Source organism: Strongylocentrotus purpuratus, unplaced genomic scaffold (assembly GCF_000002235.5).
Source record: "Strongylocentrotus purpuratus isolate Spur 01 unplaced genomic scaffold, Spur_5.0 spur5_scaffold_14, whole genome shotgun sequence".
NCBI classification, from domain to species: Eukaryota; Metazoa; Echinodermata; class Echinoidea; order Camarodonta; family Strongylocentrotidae; genus Strongylocentrotus; species Strongylocentrotus purpuratus.
The window spans coordinates 5,507,619-5,523,907 of NW_022145599.1; the positions used below are offsets into that span (position 1 = coordinate 5,507,619).

The following is a 16,289-nucleotide window of genomic DNA, read 5'->3' on the forward strand; positions in this document are numbered from 1 at the left end:
ACATTTCAGACATGCTATAGACTTAGATTTTTTTTCTTCTCCAATTTGTTGGGCTCTCCGACAGGCCATTTTATTGAAAATAAATCTCTGAATAACATATTTGAATACATGTACCAATGAATATCATAAAATACTTCAGATTAAGATATACACAATGAATATCAACCATAATAAGCGATGTCTGAAAGCATAGCATATTGATAATAATGATATGATAATGATAATACTATACATACAGAACATGATAATAAAAAATGTTATAGCATTAGATTATGCCCTACTTTCTCTATCAGGTTCATCGTTACTTGGATTGAACTCTTCAAAATAATCAATAAACGCTTTGAATGTTTACTATGAGGATATGAAATGAAGAGGTTAAGGCACTCATTTAATATCTAGTTTCATCATTTATTTTTCCTTGTGTGCCTTTGGCTAAACTTCTACATAGCCGGCCTCATTTGAGTGTCTATCAGAGCTGTTATGTATGCTGATTGTTCCCTCTGGCTTGGGGATGAGTAAGTTTTGCTATTTGCTTCTTTCCACGACACGGAGTGTGATGCCATTAGGAGGGTTGATGAACCCCATCTTACCAAGAACAGGTGGAATCTAAAAACACGAAGATGAAAAAAAATCCGACTTGATAATTGTTTACATCATATATAACTCAGCGTAATATATATATTTTCCTATTGATTGGGGTATTAGGCTATTTGATGAAACTGTTTGATATATCTGATGAACAGTTTCATTATGATCTTTATAACCACATGAAGTGCCTATTCATGCCATATTTGCAATATAGCAAAGTATATCTAGACTTTGACATAATTTGAACAAGTCAACAGCGCAATAAGTCCATCAGGGTGGAAATAGAAAGTATCATTGGACATAACATGCGATATCAGTATAGACAACAAGAGACTGATTTTGCCGAGCTTTATGGACAAATATTAATAATGTCTTCTCCTTGTAGTATAGATAATATTACAGTTTGAATTACAGAAAGGGTTATACCTTCCTTCTCTTAAGTGATAGTTTTTTATGTATGCAAAACATTAACAAAAAACAATGATCATGGTCAGTATATAAAGCCTATCTGCACTAGTTTGGCCAGGAGTGATTAGACCTCCCTGCATGGTCACTGACAGATGGTTATCTCATCAAATCAGCTATCAATTAACATAAGAAAAATGGGACCATGGGGGACCAACGGTCACCGCTTAGACATTGTTTGCTGTATAGAGGGCGCAAGTAGCTATAAGTAGTGCAGTGGAGCTTTAAAGAGAATGGGAGCATGATAATAAATCTTATTCAATTCAATTCAATTCAATAAGGGTTTATTCGTATGATGTTCTGGCAGCCGAAGCTGAATTGCAGATCATTTGTACAAGGTAAAAACATCATTATATTTAAAATACACTGAGCATTATACATGTTGACATAAAATAAAATTAATGACATATAAAGGGATAAAAATACTGGACACATTTATACACATAATAGGCAACATCATTAAACATAAACATATACAAAAATATATGAAGCTTACTTTTTTGAATAATAATCGTTTAAGATACGAACAAAATAGGGAATAGAGCTGTTATTAAAGCGACTAGTTTTACAAATAAATTGAGAATATTTCTGTACATTTCGTAAATCAAATTTAACAATTCTTTGACTTGGTAGCCATAACGAACACAAATCATGCTTTTCTAATTTAATGGCGAAATCAAAACAAAGTTTATTCCTACGTTCTTCCAACGTTAACAAATTGCACAGTTCTAGAGCATGATTATATGTTTCATAATTAAGTCCCAAAATAATTCTACATGCCCGTTTTTGTATTCGTTCAATATTATCTGTTTGTATACGTGTTAGGTTGGAATGAAAAAGTGGTGCACAATACTCTAAAATTGGTCTTATGTATCCAGTATAAACAATAACGAGATCAATAATAGGTAAATTAAAACGTTTCAAGGTACGTAACATATATAACTTTCTATTGCACTTCTTTAACATTTCCTTTACTTGAGTATTCCATTTTAAATCACATTGAATATAAACTCCAAGAACTTTGATTACATTTTCTTCATTTAAAAGTGTCTCATCAATATACAATAGTTGGTGAGTTTGATTTTTCATAAAAGAGACTGTCATAGCAATGCATTTAGTTGGGTTAAGTTTCATATTATTGAGTAAAGACCAATTTTCTAATAACAATAATTCCGATTGCAATTTTGATATTTGTGTACAAGTCCGGCTTTCTACTATAGTTAAATCATCCACATACTTATAAAAAGGGAGTAAACAATCATGACACGCATCGTTAACCATAATTAAAAATAATATAGGCCCCAATTTTGTACCTTGAGGGACTCCTACATTGTTATTTTTTACATTTGAAATACGACCTTTATACCTTACTACTTGTTGGCGGCATTCTAAAAAATCTACTATTAATGAAATGACACATGGTCGTACATCCAATTTAACAAGTTTACAAATTAAAATATTATGATCAATCCGGTCAAACGCTTTAGAAAAATCGGTTAAAACTATTGTTGAAATTGTTTTTGGTTTATCTGCATTTTTGTATAAATTATGTAACATTGCAATTAAATAATGGCAAGTAGAAAGACCACGACGATTTCCATACTGGTTTTTATCAATAATATCACCAATATCCTCACACAACCACTTAGTAATGAAAGTTTCAGCTATTTTAGCAAAGTAAGAAGTTAGGGCTATGGGCCGTAATTCAAGTAGAGTTGGTGGATATGATTTGGGTACTGGTACTATCTCAGCATATTTCCATACTTGTGGAAACACCCCTTGCTTAAATGCAAAATTAAGAATATAACATAATGGAAAAGATAACTCATAAGCAAATTCACGTAATATTCGGACAGGTAAGTCGCCTAAAATAGTCGATTTTTGTAAATTAAGTTTACGTAACAGATCATACACTTCTTTCGGTTCTATTATTGGGCAATCCACAGGTGAAGGTAAATATGCTGGTAACTTTGTTTTATCAAGTTTCGGTAGGTCTGCTGCCACAGATAAAAACTTATCGTTAATGCAATCGGCTGCTTCCTTAAGATGTTCAGGCTGATCAGTTGCAATACCTGGTATGTCGATGGATGGTTGATCTTGAGGTCCTTGAGTTATGAGTTTTATATGACGATACCAATCAGCGGGATTATTTATTTTAAGTGTATGAATTCTTTTATTATAAAATGAGTCCTTAGCTAATATTATTGCATCTATAACTTTGTCTCTAAAATATTTCCACAGCTCTTTATTACCAGAGTGCCAAGCTTGCTGTCTTCGTTTAATTAACGATTTTATCTCACTAGATATCCAAGGTTTATCACTTTCATGAAATTTGATAGTCTTAGTAGGTAGGGACTGATCAATATGTTCTCGCACAACATTATAAAATAAATGACACATATCCGACGGGTCAATGATTTGATACAAATCTTCCCACGTGTGACGGGTTATCCAAGTGCCAAACGCTCGGATTCCACTATCTGTTAGAGGGCGCACTATTTTTGTCCGCGTCTCGTTAGTCAGCTTGCCAGGTTGACGGAAGAGGGCTGAAGGGCGCCACAGGATGCCGTTGTGATCACTCATCCCTAGCGGTGCAAGGATCTCAACAGGCTCATATGCGTAATCAAAATTTGTAATAATTTTGTCCAATATATTTTGACCTCTGGTTGGCTTATTTACAACTTGACAGAAAGTATCATTTTCTAAAATTTGGTTCACATCAAGATCATTAAAATCACCTACTACAACTTATGAAAGTTCTTATACCCTACCTCTGTTTCGGGTGCCACTTCAAGACGGAACTGCTGTAGTAGCATCACCGTTGCCGTTCTGATCTCCATCATCGCAAACCTTAACCCGATACAGAACCGAGGACCACCACCGAATGGAAGCCAGGCCAGAGGGGCACGACCAGCTGCGTTCTCCTTATTGAATCTGACCGATTTATACATACAATGGTTTTAAAATGGTGCAATTCAGGTAAGTCCTTCTAATGACATTTGTAAAGAGATTAAGAACCGAATAATACGGTTCAGAGCGTCAACTGAAGGACCAAAATGATTGAACTGTCAACTAACCAACAAAGTCACAGGCAGCAGAAGAATACTTTGAGAGGGCAAACGTTTCTTTTTCTAAAGCGTTACATTTGTTAAAATATCTCTGACACGCCGCGTCGCCTCCTCCTTAAAATTGAATGTATTATAAAAGAACTGGTGATTATTGTTTGAGAAAACATAGAGAGCGAAGAGCATGATTCGTTTAATTGATGTTTAATTGGCACGATCATCAATCATGCTTCAACTCTTAACATCATACATTATCTATGAGATGTAGAGATGGTATTCTCGAAAGCGGACTAACTTTAGTCCATGGTTTACTCCACCGACTAAGTATGGAATGCCAAGTGTCCATAAGCATATATTTTTGAATAATTTGACATGTCCCTATGATGATAACATGATTATATCATAGTTATATTGTTGTTTATTAATTATGTTATTACATTTTACTTTAATTTAGTGACAAATTAAATTATTCAAAAACATATTCATATGGACAATTGGCATACCATACTTAGTCGGTGTATTAAACCATGGACTAAAGTTAGTCCGCTTTCGAGAATACCACCCTTTATGTATAATAACGTTACCTGTCTGGGTCAAACTTCTCTGGGTTGGGCCAGTGTTCTGGGTCCCTATGAACGCTCCATATCGGGAGGCTGACGGAGTCTCCTGCTTGGAAAACATGGCCGTTGATCGTCGTCGTTTGGTTACACACTCTATCAATACTGTAACAAAATCACAAAATGATAATAATAAATAATAATAATAATAAAGCCTAATGGTCCACTCCAAATTTTATTAAACCGAAACGGAAATTCTTTTTGCCCAATTGATCGTGAGCCCGGCAGCCACTGAGCAGCGCCAGATCGACGTTGCTCTATTTCTTATTGTTGAACGCCAAACAAGGTAGCAACAACTCCCATCTTTTAACGTCTTTTGGTATGACGCGGCCGGGGTTCGAACCCACGACCTCCCGGTTGTGAGACGGACGCTCTACTGACCGAGCCTACACTCCGATAATAAAATCATAAGAGAAAATGAATTGTAATCTGACATATTTACTACTGCTAATTTGAGTATAATGGTATATTCACGCAACGACATAACATGGTTGCAAACAATGTCTTACAAATAATGAATAAAATAACTAAATTATCAGCCATGACCACGCTCAAGATAAGATGTAAAACGTTATCATAATGTTTGCATAATTCAATAAGCAATACGCAACAAACAGCATTTCCCAAATCGAGTTTTCCCATTGGTTCCAATCGAAGTAAACTTAACGATGACAGGCAAGAACCAATGCTTACAGAGCACCGGGTGGGTACAATCGAAGTGACTCGCTGATGAAGTTCTCTAGACAAGTTAGTTTCTTGAGGTTGTCGTAGGTGATGTCCTCTGCCGTTGGCACCAATCTGTCTATCTCGTCAATGAGACGATCTTGCTGATCGGGGTTCGTTGCCAGGAGGTAGGCGGTGAAACACAGTGCAGTGGTTGTTGTCTCGTATCCAGCAACAAAGAATGCAAGTGCCTGTGTTCAGTAAACAAGACCAACAGAATCACAGTGGTGAAGCTGTTGCAAATCTAACGGAAATTTCTCTCTTTTTTGTCTGCAAATTCGTTCCAGAATCTCAGAAAACTTTGTTTCCCCATGTCATGCCTGACAGAAGTTTCTAAATAATTGGTCCGACATCTTCAGCCTATTGATACACCTGTTGTTTAGAAGACATTCTTCAAGCACAGAGCACCTTAAGTGGAATTGTGGAAAAGAGTACTTGAGGTCAAAGTTTCATATCAAATCATAACGAATTTGTAGCCAATTTTGTTTTCTTCTGAATATTCATCTTCCCTTCTTAACCCAACAATTTGATTTCGTTTTTTTTTTTTTTTTTACCTGACTTGTCAGCTCTTGTCGAGTCAGCGCCTGCCTCTTTCTCTTTTTATCGATGGCATGGGATGAAGAAGATGTGCCATTTGTCGTTGCGTCATCGTCATCGTCTTCGTCTTCGCATGCGTTATCTTTGGTAGAATCGATAACCAGCTGGAGAAAGTCAACAGTCTAAAATAACAAGGAGCAATGAAAATGTTCTCAGATATGGCATGCACTATAATATCGTTTGTTTAGTGCAAGAACGATAATAACTCTGTTTTAAAGGATATCAGTTAACGCCCTTCTGGCCTTCCTGAAAATAATTACTCCCTTTTGACATACGATACGAGAGTTGACATGCAGAATGATTGAAATGTGTTTGAATAACTTGGATTTAGCTAACAATTCGATCAAAGGATCATTAAATCAATCAATCGATCAACCAAGTATGCAATTAACTAATCAATTACTCAATCACTCAATCAGTCAAACATCAAATCTTCATTAATTCAATCATTCGATCGTTTGATTATTCAATTCATCACTCAATAAATCCACTAACCTTTTGTGCAATCAATATACTAATAAATTGTTCAACATCAATTTATCTTCTTCTTCTTGTTCTTGGTTTCCTCCAGGTTTGGAGAACTGCGGAGTGTATCCTTCGCAGATTGAGTAAATAGATAGTAGACAGACAATAATAAACTGGGTACGTAATCATCAATCATACATTTATTCAGTCAATATATTACACAGTCTATTACTTAATTAATCAATCATTCAATCAGCCAACCAATCATGCAATTAATCAGTTATCTCCAATTCGGAACGCTACACCTTGACATAACAAACCTTTGCAGCTTTGTTCGTCTTCCTCTGCTCGACAGCTTGGTCAATAATAGCTATAAAGAATTCTAGGACTTCAGGGGGGAACACTGTCAATCCCAACAACGGCAGAATGTGTGAAACTCCTGGAATCTTACCTGAAATGATAATTTTAAAACATGCACATGTATAGTCTTATCTATCCCAGGGTTCTTTAGCGGTTCTAATACTGCTCTTTTTGCGTGCTTATGAAAAGCCGATTTGCTATTTGAAATGACGTTTTGATATCACTAATTCCATTTCGTGATATTACGAATTCAAATTTGTGATATCCCAAATTGAGAGTGCAGATATCACTAATGTCTTTACAAGTAACTCAATCATGAGTCAACTGCTCCATTTATCGTATGCTACTCCTTACCAATTAGAGATTTCACAATACATTGAACAATAATTAAAATTCATCCTAATAATGTGTAGTTTTTACTTTGCTCAGTTTTAGAGAACATCTATGATGTCAAAATTATGGATTCATTGTTTAATGTGATGACACTACTTACTGGTAAGCATGCTAATAATCATCGCCGGTGATGTAAAGTCTAAACTGGAGAAGAATCTCTTGGCATTGAGAACAAAGGGATCATCCTTGTTTTTCTGTGAATCTACATTTAATCCAAACGCACACAATCCTATCGTATCCATGATGTATGCACCAAACAATCTAAAAGGAGAAGAGGTATAACAAATCATAGAGTCTTATTTGCAATCATTTGAAATGAAAGTAAGGTCATTTCGTTCCACCTGAACAGTATACGCCTATATACATGGAGATCGGATTAAAACCCATACATTTTTGTGAGACCTGGTACCATATTTCATAAAATCTAAAGAACTTAATTTACAAAATATCAAGAAAAATATCTACGGTATCATAATAAAGTATTCATCCATATCATGATCTCAAATATACTTCCAAGGTGTATCAATTAAAAACGAAGATGGATTTGAACACATATTGCGATGTATTAATAAGACTGATTACTTCTCAGACGGGGTAATAATCTTGCCAGCCCATGTACCTAAACCTACTGGTATTGATAGGTTTTGATGGGCCTTCTCCTAATGGGCCCAGGAGAGGGTGTACACCAGCTCAACCCTATGCTGCATACAGGTATATATGTCACTCGTACAAGTCACCTACTTACTCCTTTAACTCGACTATGCCTTGTCTGTCTGTACCGCATACTTTTTTCAAATTCTGAACAAGTCTGCTGGCTGGTTCCCTCACCATCTCCGACATCTGGATATAAGGTTGAAAGTAAAATGACTTGATAGCAACCCTTTTTTCCCCTTCTTTTCTATTGACTATTATTCAACCAACACAAACAAATATTACATTAATGGCCAATATCATTTTGTTTTTGTTGTATGCTTTTGGATCAGATCGATGAGACCAGTACGTGTAGTAACAATAGTCAAAATACTGTGTGGCTTTTGTTTCCAAAAAAGTGTTAACAATGAACACATATTTTGTCAGCGAACCAAAATCATGGTCTTACAAATATACTCCAATGATTCATGATATTTAAGGCCTTTTTGAAATATATTTAAATATATATAAATACATACTCCAAATTACATGTAACCTCAACATTTCCTTTTCTTGATCCTCTTAAATAGTTACATATTTAAATAGCTATAGTGAAGTTTTTTCATAAATGCGCAATTACGGTCGGCCAACATTGTGGACATAGTGCAGAAAATTGTATTATTTCTCATTTCCCTTACATTTTCTGTTACGCCTGCTCATAAAAGTATGCCCATGATATTTCATGACTCATTCCATTTCAAAAATACATTAGTTAAAGGTAAACAATACTTCGGACATACAAATTAATATTAAAAATAAATAAATTACTAACCAGTTTCATCTTCCTACCACTGAATGCTGGAGTAAGTGTGTGTCGAATCTTCTTCCACTGGTCATCACTGCTGAGGAACAAAGCACTCCTCAACATCGGATTATCTACAGGAATATACTTCAAGAGGGAGAGAACACACTTGTTAATGCGACAAGAAATTAATTTAAGTATCTGTGCACTCGTCTAACGGATATTAAAAGTCAGGGGAACCATACTAGTCTCTATACCTTCCATTCAGAACTTCTGTAGATAAATTCGTTAATGTGTCACACCCTACATCTCCTATAGTGATAGACTTGGTTTTGGTCACTAACACAGTTGCTGCATGACAGTTTCATATCCCCCCTTAAGTACAGTCCATGCACCATCGGGATTTTTTACTATTTGACAGGTCCTGTCTTATCGAGTTGCGATTGATCCAAATCAATCGTTGGTTCTCCAATCAATCGTAAGATTGCAGCCTTCTCTCTCTTATGTACATAGTTGTGATTGATACGGGATGATATCAATCGCGACAAAGTTGCAATCAATATCAACTCTTTATAAGACGGGGCCCTGGTGTTATGTACATTTATGTTTGGTGCCCACTAAAAAGAAATCTAGATAGTTCATCTTATCGAAGCTGGATGCTTTGCATCTACTGCTTGAAGAAACAAATAGCATTCACAATCGATGGAATATAAAAAAATAACTCTACCAAACTAAAATTAGAAAAAGTATGGTGAAGACAGATTCATAAAAAGACCTCTTAAATGCAATCCCAAAAATAGACCTGTTTACTAACATATTATGTTATACATACTGTTTAAACTAAGGTCGTTCTTGACAGCCTGAAAACTTGCCTGAGACTTGCCGACATAGCAACAACTAATATATGCAGACTGGATTCCGAGTATTGTAGTTTATACATAACTCATCACTAGGTCCCCAGGAAAGAAACATCCATAAATTTGAATATGTTAGTAAACCGGTCTATTGAATTAACGTAATTTTTGTTTGTCTATATAATTACCATTCTGTTGTGGAAACGATCGAAATGTTTAACCATTATTTGTTTTATCATGTCGGGGTCAGCCACAAGTATAGCAGGTGTTAAGAATTGGTAAAATCTACAGAAAAGAGAAAAGAACATGAAAAGAAACCACATTACTGTGAATGTTGAGACTTTAATTTTGTGATTACAACAACAACAAAAAACATTAATGAAGAATGCAGTGATACTAATAAGTTATGTTGTTGTCATTATTCCTGATTTGGGTACTCTCGAACGAAAATAATTGCACAAAGATAATTTGTTATTTATTGTAACTTTTCTAACTTTTTTCTTCGAGAACATACATGTTGGTCGATCACTAATCGTTTACGTTCTACAAACTACACAATCACGTTGAATGTAATTTTATTACATAGTCGGCAGAATGGTAAGGTCCATAGTGATCAAATTTGGCTACATTGGAATACTGCAAATCCCAAACTAGGACAGTGTAATGCCTCTTAATGGTCTTGTCATGAGTATGAAGTCAATATAGTAAAGTTTGTTGTTCATTAATCAAAACGTTTAATTAAATCCAGAAGTTTCTATCTAAGAACGGCAATTAGCCCACTGGATACAACAGATAACGAAAGTCAATATGAGAGTAAAATACTTAACCAAAATATACAATAGAATAAGTAGTGAACCTAAAGTAATTTACTTAAGCATTTTGCCTAGTAAAGTACTTGGTCAAAAGTAAAATACTTAGCACATGGCGATTTGGATCCCGACTTAACTAAGTATTTTACTCAAGGCAGAAACTAAGTAAAAAATACTTTAAAATGTGCCTTAATTTTTTAATTGAATACCGGTCCTAATGATAATATTTCTCATCTTACCCGCAACAGTTTCCATATTTCTTGATATATCCATCCAGCGCATACTGTACACCCTGCATAGAAGGCATTGGGAAGGTGAATGAAGGAATAAATGAAAAACTTTCTTATCCAAACTAGATACATTGTATATAATTAATTTGTAACAGGACACCGCTACATATCAATACTCATATAGTAAGGTGCGGCGCTTGACAAACAAAATACCTAATCAAAACGGTATTCATCCCTTGTGACATAATAATAGGCCTAGCACATTTATGTTATGTACATTGTTACTCATCTTGTAAGAAATAACTATTGTTGTTGAAACAGCATAGTCTCGAACATATACACAAGATGGTAGTAGTATCTATGCCGTTGGTAATAATTCATCCGTGAGACAAAATCCCGGACATTCAGTTCTGATTGATGAAAAGTCAAGTTGCATTTGATTTATGGTGGAACTTTCGATCAAGTATGGATAGGAAGTGGGAGATATTTAAACTCTTTGAAATGTAATGACCAATCACAAGCTATGATATAAATATCGTTTATCATTTTTTTATTTTAAAGGGAGAGGTTACAATTATACCCTATCCACTGATCCTTGTATCGCATTTTCTATGCAACAGGCACCATCCCTTCACACACACACACACACACACCCACACCCACACGCACACCCACCCCCTACATACACACACGCACACACACCACACACACGCACGCACACCCACACGCACACCCACCCCCTACATACACACACACACACTCACACCACCCACACACACACACACATACATCCCCATACACACAACAGTATTCGGTCCAAGTATAGTAGGTATCATGAATGAGTAGGCTACTTGGGAGGGAGTGATTCCTGATTTTTTTTTTCACCTCTAGGCAGACATGCTAAAGCCAGCGTAATGGTATTACTATGAAGGCACTTTGAGCGGGCTTTGAGCTTACCATGTATAATCATGTGCGTGATATAAATGCAGGTATTGTCATTATTGTCATTTTAGAGGGGCATGGGCAACACCATAGCCCTATTTATAGATATATATTTATATATTATGGGAGTTGCCCCCAAAGGGGGGCTCCTTCTCCTGCACCTCATCGATGTGTTTATACACAATAATTATGTGAGAACGATACCTCTTTCCAATCGAGGACATTTCCTAGGACGGGGAATGGTAGAGGACCGGGTATTCCCCTGCGAAGAAAGTACGTGTAGTTCCATGTCAGGTATCTGGTGAAAGGAAAGACAAAAAGCCCAAAGGTAATGGCCCAAACCGATGTGAATGGTATCTACTGGACATGAATACTTATATTTGTGGCAGTTTGGCATAAAATGGGATTGGTATCGCATTGTAAGACAGTTTTTAATTACCCCCTCCCCCTTTGTATGTGTATAATAAACAGATGAGTTTGCATTTGCTAATAAATCATTTAGCTTTCCAGATAAATTCCAGGTATTTATAAGAACAAAATCTATCAATATTCGATATCTGTATAAGTTCTCTAAACTATTGTTTGCATATTTCCCAATAGTATTAAGACTTTTTGACTGACAAGAAAATCGTTATGATAAACATATTTTTATACCTTATAATAGTTAACTCACGTATCCAATAAAACATCAAATGCACTAATTCTGGAATATTGGCTTATTTTAGTTTCTCCTGTGGGGATTGTCCTCTATGGAATGTGACGATGATCAGTAACAATGAAATCATGGCGTGTGATCATTGTTATAGATATCAATGAGAATGCAATCATGCATTGAGTCAGACCGAGCCTTCGGCATGGCCAGTTGTCCTCTTGAATGACCCCCGTCGTGAACTTTCTTGAGTTATACAAAGCAAAATTATTTCAAAAGAATTACGTTTCGTTTTTAACTGGATTGAATCTCTTATACAGTGTATGTACTAAACTCATTTACGAAATATCTATTTATTCTACAGAATATGTCATACAGGAGCTCAGTCGCAGTAAAGAGTACAAATTATTATAATTTCATTCCTTATTATATAATTACGAAAAGAAAAACAAATTGTCTTTCTTGCGCATTTTGTTTTTCCTCAGTGAAGTGTGCTTATATCATTGGATGTCAATAGCTATACAATTATGACAAATTGATGTTGGGCTTTGGTGGTGTGTGTCATTTACAGCATTTGTAGATCAGGCCAATCAACACAACGTAAATCACATTTAGACCTACAATATATACAATATCTGTATAATGTACTTACAGTATTAGCAATGCCGTTGCAGCAAACACCAACCATACTGTGAGACATGAACCAGGCGATTCTTGTTGTAGCACTTCCATGATGTAGATGCCTCAGGAGAGCATCAAGCTCAGAGTTCGATAGACAACTATCATGAATAAGGTAGACTTTTCGCGATCAGTGCTGAGAAAGATTCGTAAAAATCAAGTAGACGTGTGCACAGACAAACGTTTCATAACTATACGCAAAGACGAAATGGTTATATACTGCATTACGCATTACGTCACATATTGGTACAACAATGATCCCCAAATACCCGAGTGCACACGGCAAACACTATAAATGATATTTCAATACACACAATCTCTCATATTCATATTTCTATAAGTTAAACAACCTTGAGTCTACCGGGCAAGGTTCATCGAACTGCCTTTACACAAAAGGGGATGGACTTGTAAGGCTGCCACGACAGCAATGAGTAAACATCTTCAATACATACAACACATGCATGTAGATCGTGAAATCAGTTGCCCTCTGTTCATTTGTTATCTTCTTGTTCCCACCTTGTTGGTTCCATGCCTGGTAATAAAATACGACACTTTACACGCGACAATTTCGAAAATTACAAGACTGCATTAATAATTATGCTTGAGGACTTAAGATAACGACCACAACTGGCCTTTTCGACTCCTTAATAAACATTATACAAATTTGCGTAACTTTATATCATAGAAACACAGTGATGTTTAATATGTTGAATAAAAAGAAACAAGTAGATGAGTGCGGTATGCCATACCAATTTAGTCGTATTCGAGAGGTTTGACTTTTTGACTGGACATGCAAAGGTCTTGGGTTTGATCTCAGATCCGGCACTAATGTTTTTTGGCAAAGCATTAATATACATTTGCCACTACATTCCCAAAGGAAGAGAATTGGGAACCTGTGAGGATGACGATGAACATGATGGTAGTAATACTCCCAGGGGATGGAGATGGTGCACACTGTGCGTAAATAAATCCAATAACCGGATAGTAATGATATCTGTAAAGCATTTCGGATTAAGCGCTTTATAAATAAAGATTCATAATCATTATTTATCAAAGGGTCCTTATAAAAAGAGTTACGATTTGGACATGATGGATCAGATCAGATATGATCAGATATTGCTGCGATATTGTGTCCGTACGTCGATGTCAACGCAAAACCCTTTAATCAGCGTTACATTATGTCTCTTTTATTTCCATTTGGGGGCCACTTTCTCTGTCATCCCATTCTTGTCCTATTTGATTTATCGTAACATCGTTCCTTTTCACTCGCCCTCTCTATTGTTATATTAAAATACACTTACTTTCTTTTCTTTCCTTTATTTTCTCGACCCCCCCCCCCCCGCCCTTTTTTGTTGTTCTCTGACTTCTCTCTCTCTCTGTTATCCCCTCTTTTTCTCTCTCTCCTTTTCTCTCTCTCTTAATCCTTCACCCTTCGCTATCACTCCATTTGACCACCTTGTCTTCATTGCTGTCACTACCCTGTTTAGTTGTTGTTATTTTCTACAGAGCGGTTCACAGGCAGAATGTATCTCATCTATTCAACTTTCCTCAATAAAAAGAACAAGTCGTGGGTAAACACAAATAAGCTGCATACGCTTTTTATTTGTGAAATCGGTTGTTATTCTGAGTAAAATATTACAAAATAGAAGCTGTTTTTAACAATATGTGTCTTAATATATACTCGACATGCAACTTACGGCTCTATGTATTATGCAATGTTGTTTTTACAGCATGTTTAGGTTACTTCGTTCTTTTTAGATTTATTCAAAGATTCATTTACTTTTTCAAGACTATCTGGATGTTAACAGTTTCAGATTTATCAATTTCACAAATTACAATTTACAAATTAAATTGGATCAATGTCAATTGTATAACAAAAATATATCATTAATATCAAGTCCTATGTGCTGTTATGCTTTTTCTTAATGTTTAGCTTACGCATAATCATACACAAAGAAAGTTGTATTCATATTTCATAATTCCAAATTCACAATGGAAAAAACAAGAAGGATGGAAACAATGTATCTGGTAATATTTAAGGACTTCCTTTGTGATACGCTCTTCGTCATTATCATTACTATCTCCTTTCCGGTCCTCTCGGGGAGAGGCTGAGATTGTCTTGTAATCATTCTCCATGTTCTTGTCTATCCTAACTTAATCCAAAGCAACCATTAATTTATGTTCTTTAATCTCTGAGTATGATTCCGCATAATAAATTAAAATGCACTATAAAAGATTAACTGTTCTACAACAAAATCATTGATATCACTAGATACGAAATACAAGGCTATACAGAAGTGACATATTTATAAGAAGCAACGATCATAAAGGTGACTGCGGACATTTACTTTTTCTTAGTTTGAACTTTATCTAAACATCAGAATCTCCCAACTGCAAATTGATTGCCACCATCCGTTTGAACTGTCCACATGACTGCAGGGGTGAGGCTTAATCATTGAGGGTGGGGGTGGTATCGGGAATAGAATTGACATCAAAGAAGCTGGAAATTGTCCATCAAGACAATTAAAAAAGGGTCATTCATTGGGTGGATTTGCTGACAACCAATATGTATACAAATATCGTATTTGCCGACCGATAGTTTGAAAAATACCTCTACCGACGCCCCTGTCATAATTTGATTTGATTTTATTTTATTTTATTTAACGAAGGTTGCATGCGTTTGATTGAATGATTTTATTTACACACAGCAATGCAGTAATATATATATATATTAATTTTTCATACAATGTGTTTACATATAAAAGAAGAGAAGCTACTCGTTGGTAAAAAGGGCCAGATAATAGCACATGTACTAGTCGAGCCTAACCCCTTAAACAGCTAAACAAAGTATGTTGGTACAAATCAGTTTAGAAAACGTAATAACAACAAAATGAATTTACTATAACAATCGATTCTTTAAAAAATAAGAATACTTTACAATATACAAACTGATAATGTAAAATATAATTTGTGTACATATGCAGATTATCTATAAAATTGATATTTTGTTCATGATTTATTCAACAAATGACTTGTATTAGAATTCCAAAACCTATTTCTAGCCCTTGTTTATCTGACATTAACAGGTAATCTATTCCCAAATTCAATGCCCAAAGCAGACAATAACAAATTGCCCTTGTGAGTTGTGACGTTCTAAATCTTGGAAGACATAATTGTCAGCCTTCTTTTTGTCTTGTGGAATAGCTAAGCTCTTTAATGTCGCAGTACGCTATCAACAGATTAGGCAAATTGGCATCGGCCATATCAAACATGAAAGCAGAAGTTAATGAATCATGAAAATTATACACATTTCGGATTCGAAATCTTTTAAATATTGGAGCTGTAGGAGTTCTCCATTCACTAAATGTTATAGCACAAACTGCCATTTATTGTTTACAAAATATTCTTCTTAGGCTAATATT

At 35.4% G+C, this 16,289-nt stretch overlaps 1 protein-coding gene across 1 annotated transcript; it reads right to left on the reverse strand.

The window, feature by feature from the left end:
- Positions 1 to 394: 394 nt before the first annotated feature.
- On the reverse strand, positions 395 to 13,091 carry LOC582382 (cytochrome P450 3A6). The gene is made up of 13 exons (XM_030984034.1): positions 12,842 to 13,091; positions 11,745 to 11,838; positions 10,608 to 10,660; positions 9,748 to 9,844; positions 8,736 to 8,852; positions 8,019 to 8,113; positions 7,374 to 7,534; positions 6,841 to 6,971; positions 6,013 to 6,177; positions 5,429 to 5,649; positions 4,703 to 4,840; positions 3,825 to 3,987; positions 395 to 606 (listed from the first exon to the last, which is right to left on the reverse strand). The coding sequence occupies exons 1-13, from the start codon at positions 12,919 to 12,921 to the stop codon at positions 526 to 528; spliced, it is 1,596 nt and encodes a 531-aa protein (XP_030839894.1). The 5' UTR covers positions 12,922 to 13,091; the 3' UTR covers positions 395 to 525.
- Positions 13,092 to 16,289: the final 3,198 nt, after the last annotated feature.

Coding starts and splice junctions, on each gene's coding strand:
- LOC582382 (XM_030984034.1), bottom strand. CDS start 12,921: ATGGAAGTGCTACAACAAGAATCGCCTGGTTCATGTCTCACAGTATGG. Junction 8,853..9,747: donor ATCGTTTCCACAACAGAATG/GTAATTATATAG, acceptor TCCCTCTTGAAG/TATATTCCTGTAGATAATCC. Junction 607..3,824: donor AAGTGGCACCCGAAACAGAG/GTAGGGTATAAG, acceptor TCGTGTTTTTAG/ATTCCACCTGTTCTTGGTAA.